The 18,530-nt window shown below is 41.2% G+C and overlaps 1 protein-coding gene across 1 annotated transcript in view; it reads left to right on the forward strand.

Moving 5' to 3' along the window:
* LOC123763235 (collagen alpha-1(IX) chain) overlaps positions 1-18,530 on the forward strand; it is a 155,766-nt gene that overhangs the window by 125,706 nt on the left and 11,530 nt on the right. Inside the window, 5 exon segments of the mRNA XM_069302992.1 lie at positions 11,573-11,833; positions 11,931-12,101; positions 15,027-15,215; positions 15,335-15,481; positions 18,188-18,242. Of these exon segments, the coding sequence (XP_069159093.1) occupies positions 11,573-11,833; positions 11,931-12,101; positions 15,027-15,215; positions 15,335-15,481; positions 18,188-18,242 (823 nt within the window).

Consider the following 18,530-nt stretch of genomic DNA (forward strand, 5'->3'; position numbering starts at 1 on the left):
ATACCCCGGGCACCAGCTACACAGTGTCACACCTTGGTATACCCCAGGCACCAGCTACACTGTGTCACACCTTGGTATACCCCAGGCACCAGCTACACTGTGTCACACCTTGGTATACCCCAGGCACCAGCTACACGGTGTCACACCTTGGTATACCCCAGGCACCAGCTACACGCTGTCACACCTTGGTATACCCCGGGCACCAGCTACACTGTGTCACACCTTGGTATACCCCAGGCACCAGCTACACTGTGTCACACCTTGGTATACCCCTGGCACCAGCTACACTGTGTCACACCTTGGTAAACCCCGGGCACCAGCTACACTGTGTCACACCTTGGTATACCCCGGGCACCAGCTACACTGTGTCACACCTTGGTATACCCCTGGCACCAGCTACACTGTGTCACACCTTGGTATACCCCAGGCACCAGCTACACTGTGTCACACCTTGGTATACCCCGGGCACCAGCTACACTGTGTCACACCTTGGTATACCCCTGGCACCAGCTACACTGTGTCACACCTTGGTAAACCCCGGGCACCAGCTACACTGTGTCACACTTTGGTATACCCCGGGCACCAGCTACACTGTGTCACACCTTGGTATACCCCAGGCACCAGCTACACTGTGTCACACCTTGGTATACCCCGGGCACCAGCTACACTGTGTCACACCTTGGTATACCCCGGGCACCAGCTGTGGAATATTTGGGCTTGATTCTGATTAATTAATAATTAAAGTAGTAAATTAAATTACGAAGGACCACCCGCTTTTAAAGTAAAGAGGGAAACTGAGAATTTCAGATCATTAGATAAATTTCTAGAGAAAACCAGTGAATATGGATATGACTAGAAAGTATGATCATAAGAATAATTAATGGGCTGTATTATTAAAGAAACCAAACCTCAAACACCTACATTGGGGGGTTATTACTGGAGGTCAGTACGTCCAGGAATCAGTGTGGTTCGTTCACTAATTCAATTAATAATAATCTAATCCTATAAATAATGCTGAATATAATATTATTCATATAAAGAAGAACATGAATATGAGCATAGCAATGAGTTACAGTAAATCACACATTATGTTGAAACATTCTGAATGTATCAAATTGCTAGAATATAGAAAAAAGAAATAAGCCTTAGCTTGTAGTAGGTTCCTTTAGATAACCCTGGAAGTCCTCTTAATCTCCAAGTCTGGTACACTGACGAATGGCACGGTTAACATGGAGAAGACAGCATGAGGAATTCGTCTCTCGAGCTGCAAGATAAATAACTACCAGTAGCAATTGATTTAACTACTCAATTCATATTCAAGATTATTAATATATACAGATGGAATTCTAATCACCTGTTGTTAGGTGTTATCTCGCCGCGTGACGCGCAATCACACCGCTATTATTAAACCTGTAAATGATGCATCAAATAAAAGGTACTTAGCTGTGGGCACTGTATAAGTATTAAGATTGCCGTAATTTCGCATCCCAGGCTCCGGTGAACCTATCCTGGATTGATGCGTTTCAAGCTGGCTGATCACGTGTCGTCAGGAACCAAGTCTAGGGGTCCCTTATTTAACACCAGCACTAGTTGAAGATATTATCTGCAAGGTCGTTCACGCCTCACAGTGGCGGCTTTCATCTGTGGATGGACACACTTGTCCTATTTGCTGGACAATGGCGTATTCTTATGAGTACGGTGAGCGCAAGTTTGCTTCCTTTCAGCTCTGCACGTGTCCACGCACCGACTCCGAATGGCGTCCCCCAACCCACGCCGAGTCGACGTTCATAACACAAATTATTGGCATGAACATTAATATTTCTCGCATTCGCGCTTGAAACTCTAAAGACTGGACGGGTTTATTATTTAGAGGAACGAAATATTATTATTTACCTATTTAAGAATAGTAAATATATAAGGGAGAGGAATTAATGTCTCCCCATGGCATTCATTGATGACGTTAACACTATCGTGAGGTAGACGCTATGATTCTAACGCTCTATTCGGCTTTTAGTTAGAGAACAATTCGTCTGCAATCAGTTGTCATACAGAATGCTTTAATTATGGAGAATCGTATTTAATTCTCACACAAATTGAATATAATGTGTTTTACTGTAAAGAAATCTGACGCAATACTGGCGTCAGGTGACGTGAGAATTCTAGCCTAATGCACAGATGAATTATTAGTACATGAGAATTCTACGAGTTGTTAGTTTTACTTACTACAATATTTATATGGTTAGTAATGAGAATACAACAATGCTGTATTCGATGTTGGAAATATCCAACATAACTCCGGGGGGGGGGGGGAATCCCAGGGTCGCAGTGTACTGTGTTGTACTGACCTATCCCGAAGTGATATTAAGATTAATACATTAGTATGTTAGTATGTTGGTACACACATAACGAACGTCCCGGATTTATCAAGGACTTACAAGAACTTGAGTCTTGCTATTTTCATGTCAACTGAAACATGTTGTTTAGCCTACACAATATTTATAAATTCAACTCTCCCAATTAAAACTAACAGAATCTACGGTGATGCGATATCCTGGGTCATAGTGACGTGTAATGTTTCGTTACGTGATATCACATCGTAGTTTCATCACAGTTATCTAAGTGGGAAGTGAAGGAAATTACTCTTGATCAGAGTTGTAATAGGCTTGCAGTTTCCCTTAGTGGAAACATGCATGAAATAATGAAACATTAAATGAGTAAGTTATCGGTAATCAGGAACACTCTAAAGCTCACAATAAACTCAACAACTAGGGTCGCAGTGACATGTAATGGTGTATTACGTAGCTGCTGAATCGTAGGTAAACTCAGAATAAGTTCCTAAGAACTGATAACACTATTGTATGATTATACAGTAAAGTGTTATTAGTCATTTAAGATCAAGGAGACTATGACACTACAGTAAGGTGACTGTCTAGGGTCGCTGTGACTTGTAACTATTGAGTTACTAGACAATAACATCACGCAGCATCACGATCACCTCAAATTCAAATGAGGAAATTGAATTAATGTGCACTGCCGTGCAGTAGTCATGCTGACTGATGGTACAACTAATTTGCTAACTAGCTAAAATAATAGAAAGTAGAGAACTGAAAAGTTTATTCATTAAAATCAAGGAAAATTCTGAGTCGACAGTGAGATTAGTAGCCTAGTCATTCTGACTTATGAGCTAATTAAATGGTAGCTCATAGGCTTGACACTGTAAACTGTTTAATACGAAATCACCTTTACATGAATTTGAGTTTATTAAATCAGTCTCTATAAGTATAGTCAACTGTAATTAATGGTGAGTACAGATTAGGCTAGTACTCAGTTGACACTACTAAAGTCCCTAAACCTACCTAAATAAATGGTTTAGATTTCTAACCTACCTAAGTAAGGGACTAAGCTAATTGTGAGCAAAAATGTACTCGAATTAACATTGTGAGCAGTATTGAGCTCATTAACAGGTCGAGTTATATTAAACTCTTGAACATGGTGAGCTACGGTGAGCTCGTCAGCAGTGCTGACAGGGTGAGCTACATGGAGCTCGTTAGCTAGTGCTAACAGGGTGAACTGCATGGAGCTCGTTAGCTAGTGCTAACAGGGTGAGCTGCATGGAGCTCGTTAGCTAGTGCTAACAGGGTGAGCTGCATGGAGCTCGTTAGCTAGTGCTAACAGGGTGAGTTGCAGTGAACTCGTCAACAGTGTTGACAGGGTGAGCTACAGTGAGCTCGTTAGCTGGTGCTAACAGGGTGAGCTGCATGGAGCTCGTTAACCGTTAACAGGGTGAGTTACATGGAACTCGTCAACAGTGTTGACAGGGTGAGCTACAGTGAGCTCGTTAGCTGGTGCTAACAGGGTGAGCTGCATGGAGCTCGTTAACAGTTAACAGGGTGAGTTACATGGAACTCGTCAACAGTGTTGACAGGGTGAGCTACAGTGAGCTCGTTAGCTGGTGCTAACAGGGTGAGTTGCAGTGAACTCGTCAACAGTTAACAGGGTGAGTTCAGTGAACTCGAATTAACGAGGTGGAGTTTTGTCATTCAATTGTCATGGCGAGCAATATTAAGCTCGTACGCATGGTGAACAAGCACTCATATTATTACGTTAATTCTAAGGTGAGCTATATTAAGCTCATGGCGTATGTTAATTAACAATGCCGATGTTTAACTGTAATGCATTAAACATATTAGTTCTCTGGAAATTCACTTACATATTAGTAAGTTTGCAAGTTTGTTCGTGTTGCGCTCCTACACTAAATAAGCAGAAACGAAAGAAAACAACTCAAACAATTAATGCAAGTATTTATCACTAACTCTTATTGCAGAAAACATGGTATTAAGAAGGTTTTCTTGGCAAACCTTTAAGCGCAAGTATAGTGGACCAGTGGTCCTTGTGAATTTATTATTAAATTCAGGAAATGCCAGTGGCATTAAGTGCTAGATTCTCTAGCCTAACATTATTAATTCCTAGGGAGTACTAGATTCTCTAGCCTAACATTACAATTTAACTAGGAAGACTGAGTGTGGTCAATTACTACTTGTCGAGAATAATTCTAGGTCTGCAGTGAATTCAATAGTTTGGTCGCTGTGACTTGTACTTGTTTGAGTACGGACCATTGGTTTTCACTGAGAGCTATGAAACATCTCGGCGAGTATCAATTGCACTACATTCAATCTGAGTTTATTACTCAGCTGTGTTTCTCCTTTTAGCTTGCTGCTGGAGAATTGATTTACTGCTGACTAATTTATTATTGGCAGGTTTAGGCTTGTTCACATTCAGAACTTTATCAGTAAGTAAGTAGCCTCCTGCAGATTGGAGCATATTCATTCCCAATCGTTTAACATGTCCAGTTATGAACTGGTAATAGTAGTCGGCTCCTACTAGTACATCTATATTGTTAAGGCGGTCAGACATTAATTTGTTGTCAGCCAAATTAATTTCACGTTCCTGCAGGAAGTGGGCTGTGTACCCCAGACCCTTAATATGTAAGTCTAAAGGTATTTGATCTACAACAATGGCTTGGACAGCCTTGGCTTGACTACCTAGTCGTACAAGCGGTTGAACTACTGTGTATTCATGGGTTCCTCGATTTATCATGAACCCTGACAAGTTTAATTTTACCTGTCCTATTGGTTGTAAATTAAGTGCCTCTGCTGCCCTTTGAGTAATGAAAGTTCTCTGGGAACCTTGATCAAATAGTCCACGTATGGTGATCTTGGCTCCTCTGTTCTTCACTTGAAGTTGGGCAGTAGGCAAAGCAGCATCCACTTGAGATGCTTGTGAAGTTACGCTGTACACATCTCGCACCTTGCAGCACTGTACTGGTGTAGATTCTCTACGTCCTATTCTAGGATTGACATAATTAGTCCTAACTAATTTGCACAGTGCAGCATGGTGCTTGCCCCTTCTACACCTTTTGCAGGTGTTCAGTGGGGTGTCACAGCTGTTAACATTATGTGGTTTGAGACACCTAGTACATTTATGTAACTGTTTGAGTCGTCTGACTCTTGTGTCTCTATTAGGATAATTAGCACATTTGTACAGAGAATGTTTTTGATGGCAAAACAAGCACATTCCTCATCCTACAGTTCGTTTAGGGATTACCGATTTAGGTAAAACAGTATTTGCAGGTTGTGATGGTTTTGCTGCTTGCATTTGCTTGTTATTTATTCTCTTGTGAGTACTTGGTGTACTCTGGGGAACCATTAATAGGCTCTTGGGAGTGCTCTTTGGACTATTAGGTCTCTTAGGAGCACCTGTGAAGTTATTAGCAGTGCTCTTTGGACCATTAGGTCTCTTAGGAACACCTGTGGGACTCTTAGGTCTCACCGATGAATCAGTGTTTGACTGATTTTGGTTACATGGATTATTAGCAGTGCTCTTTGGACTATTAAGTCTCTTAGGAGCACCTGTGGGACTCTTAGGCCTCACTGATGAATCAGTATTTGACTGATTATTGTCACATTGAGTATTAGCACCTTGGTTACCTAGTGACAGTGTCACTTTAGGAGTTTCAGGTAAGGAAACTGATGTAGGTACAGTTTTGGTGCATTCAGATTTAGCATTAATTGCTTGGTCTGCTGTATGATTGCTCATATTACGCAAACCTGTAAATATATCCTGCATTGACAGGGTATTACCATTCTGGCATACATATAGTTTATTAAGTGTGTCACCAGACAATTTTCTCTGGATGATAATTTTAGTCATCCACTCAGTAGTTGGGTGATCCACCTCTTTACTGAAAGAATTTATCAGTGACTCAAGCTGAAAACTAAAGGCTTGTAAAGAGTCAACTGATTGTTCTGGTGAAGATAAATTTAATAATTGGTGCACAAGGTTTATAATAGTCTTCTCATTGTTAGCACTTACTTTAGAAGGCTGTTGTGAGCAATTGTGACCATTACTTGTGTTGCTCAAGGCTTCTTGGTTAGCCTCAGCTTTAATTACAGCTTCGGCTGCTGCTGCAGCATTAGCTTTATCATTTTCTGGTTCAGATTCACTGATCATTGCAGCTTCACTTGTTTCATCTGCAGCTTCACTTGTTTCTCTGGGTTCTGGTGATAAGCTAGTTAATTCAGTAGCATTATGTATCGAACTTATAGAATCCAGGGAACATTGAGAAGAGTGGTCTGAAATTTGATCAGACTCTGTAAACAAATCATCGCATGAAGCGGTATTAGATGAGAGGTTAGAAAATGAAAGTTGAACTTCAGTTGTTGATCTTATATAGTGATCAGCATTGATTGGAGGATTCTCCTCGTCTTGTTGTAGCTCATGTATTTCATCTGAGCTGTGTGCTTGCTCGGTTGTAGTTTTTCTACAAAAACGTTCTATCCAATCAGGATCATTTTGTTTCGCAAGCACTCTTTTATAGTGATCTAGCTTTTCTTGAATGGTATCTTCATATTCATCAAGATCATATTCGATCTGACTTAATTCGTTTGGGTCAGTATTACTGCTAAAGAGTTTGTCTTTATAAGCCTCGATGGTCTCCTTCACCTGGACGTATTTTTCGTTAGCTGCCTCTGTGTAGAGGTTGAACTCAAAGAAGTCAATTGGATTGTTTTCTAAACAGTTGTCGCAGTCGTTAAGTCGTCTTGATAGGTACTTTTGGAGACTTCTCAAGATAATACTGATTCTCTTTAATATTTCAGGAGTATCCATTCTGGATGTAAATTTGAGCCTTATAAGGCTTATATAGCTAGTAGTATAGCTATGTTCTGCTCCTTGATGTAGAGCAGGTATAAGTATTGACAGCCTAATATTTCTTGAGGCTGGTTGTAATTTACCTCATTTAGAGGTTAGTTACCTACCTAATAATAAGCAACTAAGATTTGAGTGGTACCTTGGTCTCACTACAGGTGTTCCTCAGCTTAGCTCTTCTAAATCAGCCTCGGATGGGTAGTGGACTTACAGTAACACTCAAAGACATACATAAAATATGCAATAAAATAATTACACAATAAATGGTTAATCCCACCCTTGATAGGGTCAGCACAAAAGAATAATATATGTGTCACTAACTAGCTCAAGCCTAGTCGTGAGAATTTCTACTTGAGAAACTACAACTATATTTAGTCGGTGCTTGTGCCAAATTCAACACAATCACAGACTAAATTGCTACCTAATAAGGTTGGCAAAGATTATATTATGGTGCAGTAATGTGCAAATAATTGTGCTGTGTTTTTGTTTTTTTTGTATTTTATATAATATACACTTGTGTAATTATGTGTATAAGAAATTAAATGAACACAAAGGAATTAATTGTGTTTGGCAAGTATTCTACTGCCGTAATATTACTTAACTCCTGAATGTACTCCTAATTGTGGAATAAAATATTATCAGGGTTAGTAATGATTAACTAATATGAGATCAGTAATTTATATTAGTATACTGGATCCCTAAATGTTAATGATCCACTGACTTGAGTGAATCAGTAATTATAACATGGATTCAGGCTATAATGGACAGTCTGCTGACAGCCATACATTGAAACATTGGTATAGCCTAAATGGTTAACATTTAATTGGTGTTAGTGATTAATATAAGGTTATGAGCTGTTGCTCTTGGTGACCTAAGGATTCTACTTCAGTATGAAGTGTAGGTCTAAATGTTGTGGGTACTTGGTTATGACCCACTAAAGCTATGTAAAGGTAGCTGTTAGTGTGATCTAGACTAACTGATGTGTTACACTGTTAGTTGACACAATTAATTAAATAGTTAGTCTAGCTACTATCACACAAGGATTAGTTATTAATGGTTAATATTTTAATTATAAATTTAATGCCTATCCGGTTCGAAGGACCATAATGTGGGATATTTGGGCTTGATTCTGATTAATTAATAATTAAAGTAGTAAATTAAATTACGAAGGACCACCCGCTTTTAAAGTAAAGAGGGAAACTGAGAATTTCAGATCATTAGATAAATTTCTAGAGAAAACCAGTGACTATGGATATGACTAGAAAGTATGATCATAAGAATAATTAATGGGCTGTATTATTAAAGAAACCAAACCTCAAACACCTACATTGGGGGGTTATTACTGGAGGTCAGTACGTCCAGGAATCAGTGTGGTTCGTTCACTAATTCAATTAATAATAATCTAATCCTATAAATAATGCTGAATATAATATTATTCATATAAAGAAGAACATGAATATGAGCATAGCAATGAGTTACAGTAAATCACACATTATGTTGAAACATTCTGAATGTATCAAATTGCTAGAATATAGAAAAAAGAAATAAGCCTTAGCTTGTTGTAGGTTCCTTTAGATAACCCTGGAAGTCCTCTTAATCTCCAAGTCTGGTACACTGACGAATGGCACGGTTAACATGGAGAAGACAGCATGAGGAATTCGTCTCTCGAGCTGCAAGATAAATAACTACCAGTAGCAATTGATTTAACTACTCAATTCATATTCAAGATTATTAATATATACAGATGGAATTCTAATCACCTGTTGTTAGGTGTTATCTCGCCGCGTGACGCGCAATCACACCGCTATTATTAAACCTGTAAATGATGCATCAAATAAAAGGTACTTAGCTGTGGGCACTGTATAAGTATTAAGATTGCCGTAATTTCGCATCCCAGGCTCCGGTGAACCTATCCTGGATTGATGCGTTTCAAGCTGGCTGATCACGTGTCGTCAGGAACCAAGTCTAGGGGTCCCTTATTTAACACCAGCACTAGTTGAAGATATTATCTGCAAGGTCGTTCACGCCTCACAGTGGCGGCTTTCATCTGTGGATGGACACACTTGTCCTATTTGCTGGACAATGGCGTATTCTTATGAGTACGGTGAGCGCAAGTTTGCTTCCTTTCAGCTCTGCACGTGTCCACGCACCGACTCCGAATGGCGTCCCCCAACCCACGCCGAGTCGACGTTCATAACACAAATTATTGGCATGAACATTAATATTTCTCGCATTCGCGCTTGAAACTCTAAAGACTGGACGGGTTTATTATTTAGAGGAACGAAATATTATTATTTACCTATTTAAGAATAGTAAATATATAAGGGAGAGGAATTAATGTCTCCCCATGGCATTCATTGATGACGTTAACACTATCGTGAGGTAGACGCTATGATTCTAACGCTCTATTCGGCTTTTAGTTAGAGAACAATTCGTCTGCAATCAGTTGTCATACAGAATGCTTTAATTATGGAGAATCGTATTTAATTCTCACACAAATTGAATATAATGTGTTTTACTGTAAAGAAATCTGACGCAATACTGGCGTCAGGTGACGTGAGAATTCTAGCCTAATGCACAGATGAATTATTAGTACATGAGAATTCTACGAGTTGTTAGTTTTACTTACTACAATATTTATATGGTTAGTAATAAGTAATGAGAATACAACAATGCTGTATTCGATGTTGGAAATATCCAACACCAGCTACACTGTGTCACACCTTGGTATACCCCAGGCACCAGCTACACTGTGTCACACCTTGGTATACCCCAGGCACCAGCTACACTGTGTCACACCTTGGTATACCCCAGGCACCAGCTACACTGTGTCACACCTTGGTATACCCCAGGCACCAGCTACACAGTGTCACACCTTGGTATACCCCAGGCACCAGCTACACTGTGTCACACCTTGGTATACCCCGGGCACCAGCTACACTGTGTCACACCTTGGTATACCCCAGGCACCAGCTACACAGTGTCACACCTTGGTATACCCCAGGCACCAGCTACACTGTGTCACACCTTGGTATACCCCAGGCACCAGCTACACTGTGTCACACCTTGGTATACCCCGGGCACCAGCTACACTGTGTCACACCTTGGTATACCCCGGGCACCAGCTACACTGTGTCACACCTTGGTATACCCCAGGCACCAGCTACACTGTGTCACACCTTGGTATACCCCTGACACCAGCTACACAGTGTCACACCTTGGTATACCCCAGGCACCAGCTACACTGTGTCACACTTTGGTATACCCCGGGCACCAGCTACACTGTGTCACACCTTGGTATACCCCGGGCACCAGCTACACAGTGTCACACCTTGGTATACCCCAGGCACCAGCTACACTGTGTCACACCTTGGTATACCCCAGGCACCAGCTACACTGTGTCACACCTTGGTATACCCCGGGCACCAGCTACACTGTGTCACACCTTGGTATACCCCGGGCACCAGCTACACTGTGTCACACCTTGGTATACCCCAGGCACCAGCTACACTGTGTCACACCTTGGTATACCCCTGGCACCAGCTACACAGTGTCACACCTTGGTATACCCCAGGCACCAGCTACACTGTGTCACACCTTGGTATACCCCGGGCACCAGCTACACAGTGTCACACCTTGGTATACCCCAGGCACCAGCTACACTGTGTCACACCTTGGTATACCCCAGGCACCAGCTACACTGTGTCACACCTTGGTATACCCCGGGCACCAGCTACACAGTGTCACACCTTGGTATACCCCGGGCACCAGCTACACGGTGTCACACCTTGGTATACCCCGGGCACCAGCTACACTGTGTCACACCTTGGTATACCCCAGGCACCAGCTACACTGTGTCACACCTTGGTATACCCCGGGCACCAGCTACACAGTGTCACACCTTGGTATACCCCGGGCACCAGCTACACGGTGTCACACCTTGGTATACCCCGGGCACCAGCTACACAGTGTCACACCTTGGTATACCCCAGGCACCAGCTACACTGTGTCACACCTTGGTATACCCCGGGCACCAGCTACACGGTGTCACACCTTGGTATACCCCGGGCACCAGCTACACAGTGTCACACCTTGGTATACCCCAGGCACCAGCTACACTGTGTCACACCTTGGTATACCCCGGGCACCAGCTACACTGTGTCACACCTTGGTATACCCCGGGCACCAGCTACACTGTGTCACACCTTGGTATACCCCGGGCACCAGCTACACGGTGTCACACCTTGGTATACCCCAGGCACCAGCTACACTGTGTCACACCTTGGTATACCCCAGGCACCAGCTTTAAATGAATTACTGTATTTACAGAATTTGAAATGCTAATACCCTTACTCTTGAATTCTAGGGTCCTCAAGGGCCAATGGGTCCACCAGGCCCCGAGGGCCTCAAGGGTTCAGCAGGAGGCCGTGGTGAACCAGGCTTTCCTGGAGAGCCTTCTCCACCTGGAACACCTGGACCACAGGGCGCTCAAGGTATGCAAGGAGAAAGAGGAGAAGAGGGACCACAGGGAGCCCCAGGGCCTCCAGGACTTCAAGGACCACCAGGCAACCCTGGACAATTAGGAATTATGGGACCTAAAGGACATGCAGGGCAACCAGGTCTTAAGGTAAAGTAGTATTTTAGTTTGTTCAACATTTTCCTATATTTTGTGATCAATTCTATAAATCCCATGACACACTCTAGCATCATTATGTATATTACAGGGAGAGCCAGGCAAGCAAGGTCTGCGAGGTGAAGTTGGCCCAATGGGAGGAGTTGGACAGAGAGGACCAGCTGGCCCTCAGGGTCCACCTGGTCGCTCTGGAAAAGATGGCCCTAAGGGATCCCAGGGTATTCAGGGCCCTGTAGGCCCTCGTGGCCTCCCTGGACCATCTGTAAGTTTGCAACTTGCTGAGTTTATCTATAAAACAGTTTCATAACCTATTTTTAGTTTTATCATAATAATAATAATAATTATCATTATTGTAACACAATTACAGCTACAATTAGAAAACTGCATTCAAGAGCTAGTTTTTAAAACTAGTTTTGCTGCAGCTTATTACAGGACAACATTATTTCATTCCTGTTGGGATTATTTCTATATAATCATTCATAACTTATGTATTTTTTTAGTTTGATATTGAGGTGATATAGGAACAAATAATTAGCTCAGTGATATAGGAACATGATATAGGAACTATATTAGAGGTGATATAGGAACAAATAATTAGCTGTTCACTTGCTTGTTCACAAGATGTGTTCACTAAGGCTATTTTAATGAATCTCCATCACTGGGATACAGGCACATGTTACAAAGAGAGGTTAGAGGCATTAAATATGCCAAAAATAACAGATAAAAGAACGAGACAATATTATCACTATGTACAAAATAGTAACAGGAATCAATAAAATTGATAGGGAAGAATTCTTGAGACCTGGACTTCAAGAACAAGAGGTCATAGACATAAACTAACTAAACAAAGCTGCCAAAGAAATATAAGAAAATTCACTTTTGCAAACAGAGTGGTAGACTGTTGGAACAAGTTAGGTGAGAAGGTGGTGGAGGCCAAAACCATAAGCACAGTAGATTAAAAGTATTTTATACAACAAAGAGTGCTGGGAAGACAGCATGAGTGTAGCGCTCATAATGTAACTAAACTTAGGTAATTGCATCTTGTAGCTTTCACAAAACTCATGTGCCAACTTTGTGAAAGATAAAATAATGTTGTCTTGAACATTATATTGTAGAAAGTCCCATACTGATTGACTTCTGAGCCTCCTTGTGTTGAGATGTGCTAAACTCTGTAAATATTTTGTTAAGAATAATAATAATAATAGTATTTTATTAAAAAAAAATCCCAGCATTGAATGTAATGAAATGCCTCTTTCTGGTAGAGTCCCGCTGACTCTCCCAGAAAACACAGACAATCTCATTGTTGTAATTGCTTAGCAGGTACAGTAATTTGTATTTAGTTTTTATAAGGCACTAATTATGTACAGTTTTGGGCATACCTTAACATTATGAATATACTTATACATTTTGGAGTAATACTCAATGGAATATGTATGGAATTCTTTCCATCTTGCATAGCATTACAGATGTGTAATTTGAGCACTATATCGACAGTATTCTTTTCTTTGAACAAGAATTTTTTGCAAGTGAATAGCTTAATTCTTGATGTTAATTCAAAACTTAGATGATGTATAATTCCCAATAACTTTCAGACACAATATCAAATACTGTATTACTGAAATAGTATTCTAAATATTATTTTGAAAACTGTTGAGGGCACATAGGTCTAAGAAAAGAGAGAGAGTGGGATCTGGGGGTGGTGGCAGCACTCCAGATATTGCTCCCATGTCAATGAGAAAATGGCAGTTGGTCGTGATGTGTGAGCTGTAAAGACGTGCAGTCACTGACAGGGTGGGATTACTGACCATTAACAATGTCATATGTGTTTCCCAACCTGGATCATGGTGGTTGACGATTATGAGCCTAGTGCTAGAACGTCCGTTGGGAACAGAGTCCCGATTGATGCCACTGCAATCGCCTGTGGGCTGGCTTTGAACCAGTTTGGTAATTTTTCCCGAGTCGGTTGGAGCGCCAGCCTTGTAGGGCACCTAATTGTTTTGTCTGCTGTAGTGACAGTCTGCTGGGCATCAGCAAGGTTGAACACTGGTGCCATATAGAGCTGATCAGCAAGGGTAGCCAACTGCTCCAATAAGGCATCGTCATCCCATACTGAATAATGCAGGTTGAATGTGTACCAGCAGGATCTGTATCCAAAGTGACCATATGATCTCATTGGGAAAAAGGCCAGATACAATATAATATGCATGATATACTGCACATGGCATAGAGGCTGGGTCAGCATTTTGTTTGCCAGGGTCTTGTTGCTGAGTAGCTGGTCCTGCTGTTGAAGGTTAGTCTTCATTGCTGTTTGTAGAAGGGCAGCCTTCAGTGTGGCATACATCCTGGTGACTGTTGCTGGAGGCATTGGTAATGACAGAGTCATTATGCATAACCTCCACTGGAAGCATTGGGAGAATGCAGACCTACCAGGCCTTGTCTATCTTGGTCTCATGATAATTGAAGACGGCCTCCATCTGTACACACCTGTACATAATGCTGGCTTGTCTGGGCTGTGCTGAACAGCAAGTATGGACCTGGTGAAGCACACAATACAGTATTGTGAGTTGTCGTGCCCTACCAGGAGCTGGGTGTATTTTGTCATTCTGGGGTCACAAATGTACTCTTGAGATCCTCCCCTAGTACAAACTACCAACCTTCCCCAGGATGCAACCCCACACAACAGCTGCCTAACTCGAGACACCTATTTACTGATCGGTGAATAGCAGCACTAGGTGAAAGAAAATTATTGTCCAGTCATTTTTGTCTTGCTCGAGACTTGACTTCGAGATTCCTGATTGTGTGGAGAAAGAAGCCCACTGTACCACACGAGCCTCAAGTATTACAGAGATAATAGCTGAGGGGCTGGTTGGCACTAGATGTACTGTGGAGAGTTGCCATAAATACCAGTAAGGTGTTCAATATTTAGGCCACATTTTCTAGGGTGAACATTATTTGATTAATTGGTAATTGTTACTATACATAGAGCACATTATTTAAGAAGAATTAAAAAAATAGTTGAGGATGAAAGTTCTGGATAAATATATTATGTTCCTAGGTTACTTATTGTTTTTTTTTTATGAAATTTTGAATTATTAAAAGTATATAGGTACTATGAAATGTATATGATGTTCATTAAAAAGAAACTGATATTGAAGAACTAAATTTGTTTTAAATTTTCATGGTGCAGGGTCCAACAGGTCCTCTTGGTCCAACTGGGTCACCAGGTCTTCCTGGATTTACAGGCAAGCCTGGTGCTCCTGGTCCTCCAGGTCCTCCTGGTCCACCTGGAGAATCTGCCCCTCAGGCAATACAAGTAGCTGGTGAACGTGCATACGGTATGCCTGGCTCTGTGGGTCCTATGGGGGCTACAGGCCTTGTAAGTATTTTATTCCTCTCACCAACCGTGCATGATCATAACATACATGCCAAATACTTTTGTATATTTAAAAATATAACTTTAAAAACAAGTAGAAGTTGAATTTGATACTTTTCTAGCCCGGAGAGCGTGGTGCCGATGGTTCCCGAGGCCCTGAAGGCAAGAGGGGCCACCCTGGTATGCCTGGACCTGCTGGCCCATCTGGGCTGCCTGGATCTCCAGGCCAGCGTGGAGCACCTGGCAATGATGGTTCGCCTGGCACTCCTGTAAGTCACTCTCATCACTAGCCCGTGTAACAATGTTGTTTTGATACCTTTTCTCCTTTATTCCAGAGTGAAGAAATGAATAAAAAAACAGACGATGAGTCACAATAGCGGGGCTGAAGATATAATGACCAAACCACACATGAGAAGATGGAGAAACGACGACGCTTCGGTCCGTCGTGGACCGTTATCACACACACTTGATAATGGTCCAGGATGGACCGAAACGTTCTGGTTTCTCCATCTTCTGATGTGTGGTTTTGGTCAACAATAAAATATGTAAAGAATAACAATGAAAACTAGCTAAATTGGTCTTAATTAATCTTGAGAAAAGTTATTGATTTAAGAAGAAAGTTCACAAATAAATGAGGATATACTTTATACATCCATAATGGCTGCATGCATCCTATGGTGATGAAAATTAAATTATTGAAATCAAAGTGCATTAAACTTCAGATTTTTTGTATGGAATCATGATGCTCCATTCCTCTTCAAGCTGATGACAACCATCTTGGGTGCACAGTCTCATCAAAGCAGCTCAACACGTGTGAAAAATAAATCTGGTAACAAATTGCTTCACTTTTCTAGGAACAGTAACCAGAACACAGACTGGGGACTTCCAGTAGACGCGGTATATGTGCACTTTTCCAAACTCTTTCATAGTGCACTACGTGAAGGATCGGACCACAAACTACAATAGAATCAATGGCACATGTAGGAGTCACTGGCAAAATACTGAAATGGATGAAAAGTTAGCTAAAACACTTTAAGCAAAGTCATCCTATGTAGAAAAAGTATTGAATGTATCAAAAATTTATGTAGTTCTGCAATGATTTTTAATAACTATTTTTGTATACTACATTATTGACACGATTGATAGCATCTGAGGACAACTCATTAGGATTCTGGATGATACAAAGATTTACTAAAAGGTGAAAGGCATGGAATATATTGTGGCATAGAGCAATATTATCAATGGTAAAGGCACAATAGAATTGCACTGCAATACTAAACTAGATGAAGCCCCATACCTGCATGAGACTCAGTAGTGAATAGTTACTGAAGTTACTGAAGGGTTAGAATGCTTTGCTAATGCTCCAGACTGACCATACAAGTAGCTGTGGTACTGAACGATGAGAATGCTCCAGACTAACCATACAAGTAGCTGTGGTACTGAACGATGAGAATGCTCCAGACTGACCATACAAGTAGCTGTGGTACTGAACGATGAGAATGCTCCAGACTGACCATACAAGTAACTGTGGCACTGAACGATGAGAATGCTCCAGACTGACCATACAAGTAGCTGTGGTACTGAATGATGAGAATGCTCCAGACTGACCATACAAGTAGCTGTGGTAATGAACGATGAGAATGCTCCAGACTGACCATACAAGTAGCTGTGGTACTGAATGATGAGAATGCTCCAGACTGACCATACAAGTAGCTGTGGTACTGAACGATGAGAATGCTCCAGACTGACCATACAAGTAGCTGTGGTACTGAACGATGAGAATGCTCCAGACTGACCATACAAGTAGCTGTGGTACTGAATGATGAGAATGCTCCAGACTGACCATACAAGTAGCTGTGGTACTGAACGATGAGAATGCTCCAGACTGACCATACAAGTAGCTGTGGTACTGAACGATGAGAATGCTCCAGACTGACCATACAAGTAGCTGTGGTACACAAGCAGGTCAATGTTATATTCAGAGAGTGGATAGGTTTGGTGTTGGGTTTAAGGCCTATCAACCTTATGATGGTTGTTGGGGCCCCACAAGAGCTACTAACCAACCAGCAATTATACGTTAGTCCTGAACATTGTTGAGAACTAAAGTCAACTTTCACTGTACTGTATACAGAGTACAGTGAGAAGTGAGATACACATCTTCATGTACATATATATCCCTGCAGAGTGAATGTCATTTTGGCCCATGGGCCACTCTCTTAATGGCTTATTATACAGGCTCATCTATGAATTACCCAAATGGACCAAAAATGATTCTATAGTATGATGATAAAACATTATTTTATTTATAAATAATCTCCTTACATAATTTGTCCAATAGTATACTGTATACTTATAAGACAAAATGGGTGGCAAAATCATCAAAGGAAGTTAACCCACTGTGTCACTCTTTAGGTCTTTATCATTCATGTATTTAGGAGAAAAATAATATTTTATTAAATTCAACTAATATTAAAAATACAAAGTTAATTAAGTTTAATCGGAATAATTTTATGATATCAGGTTAGGTTATTTTAATAGCAGATTTCAACAATACACAATGTCATTGTCTATGTTTTTTTGTTTTCGTTGAGTTTGTTGTTTTATGTCAACATTGGTAAAGGTATCAGACAACCTGCCTACACTCATAACGAGGCGTATATACACACCTTCACTTGTTATTGTGTTTGGACATCAAGACAATTTTATAGATGGGTTGAAGCCTAAGTACAGTAGTTGGCTAACATCTCTTTATCACTTAACAAAGGATGAGTCGATGAATCATTAACATGCATCTTTCTTGCATCATAATAGAGAATAGATTGAAAATTGATAGATTATGACACATTTGCTACTGAAACACAGGATGGATTGATGTGACTGTTAAGACCCATATAGTTGGCAACAGAACATCTCATAATTAATGTTTTAACAAATCTTTTCATTTCATAACCTACATAGTACACTTTATTTTTCAGGGTCGAGAATACACAGAGGAAGAGTTGCGGGGAATATGTGCTTCAGTTTTGAGAGGTAGGTCAGAGTACGACCAATTGCACCCGAGTGGATGAGAGGACGACCAACTGCTCCCAAATTGGTCAGAGTACGACCAACTGCTCCTGAGTGGGTCAGAGTATGACCAGCTGCTCCTGAGTGGGTCAGAGTACGACCAACTGCTCCTGAGTGGGTCAGAGTATGACCAACTGCTCCTGAGTGGGTCAGAGTACGACCAACTGCTCCTGAGTGGGTCAGAGTACGATCAACCACTCCTGAGTTGGTCAGAGTATAACCAACTGCACCCAAGTGGGTCAGAGTACGTTC

Source organism: Procambarus clarkii, chromosome 49 (genome assembly GCF_040958095.1).
Source record: "Procambarus clarkii isolate CNS0578487 chromosome 49, FALCON_Pclarkii_2.0, whole genome shotgun sequence".
Lineage (NCBI taxonomy): Eukaryota > Metazoa > Arthropoda > Malacostraca > Decapoda > Cambaridae > Procambarus > Procambarus clarkii.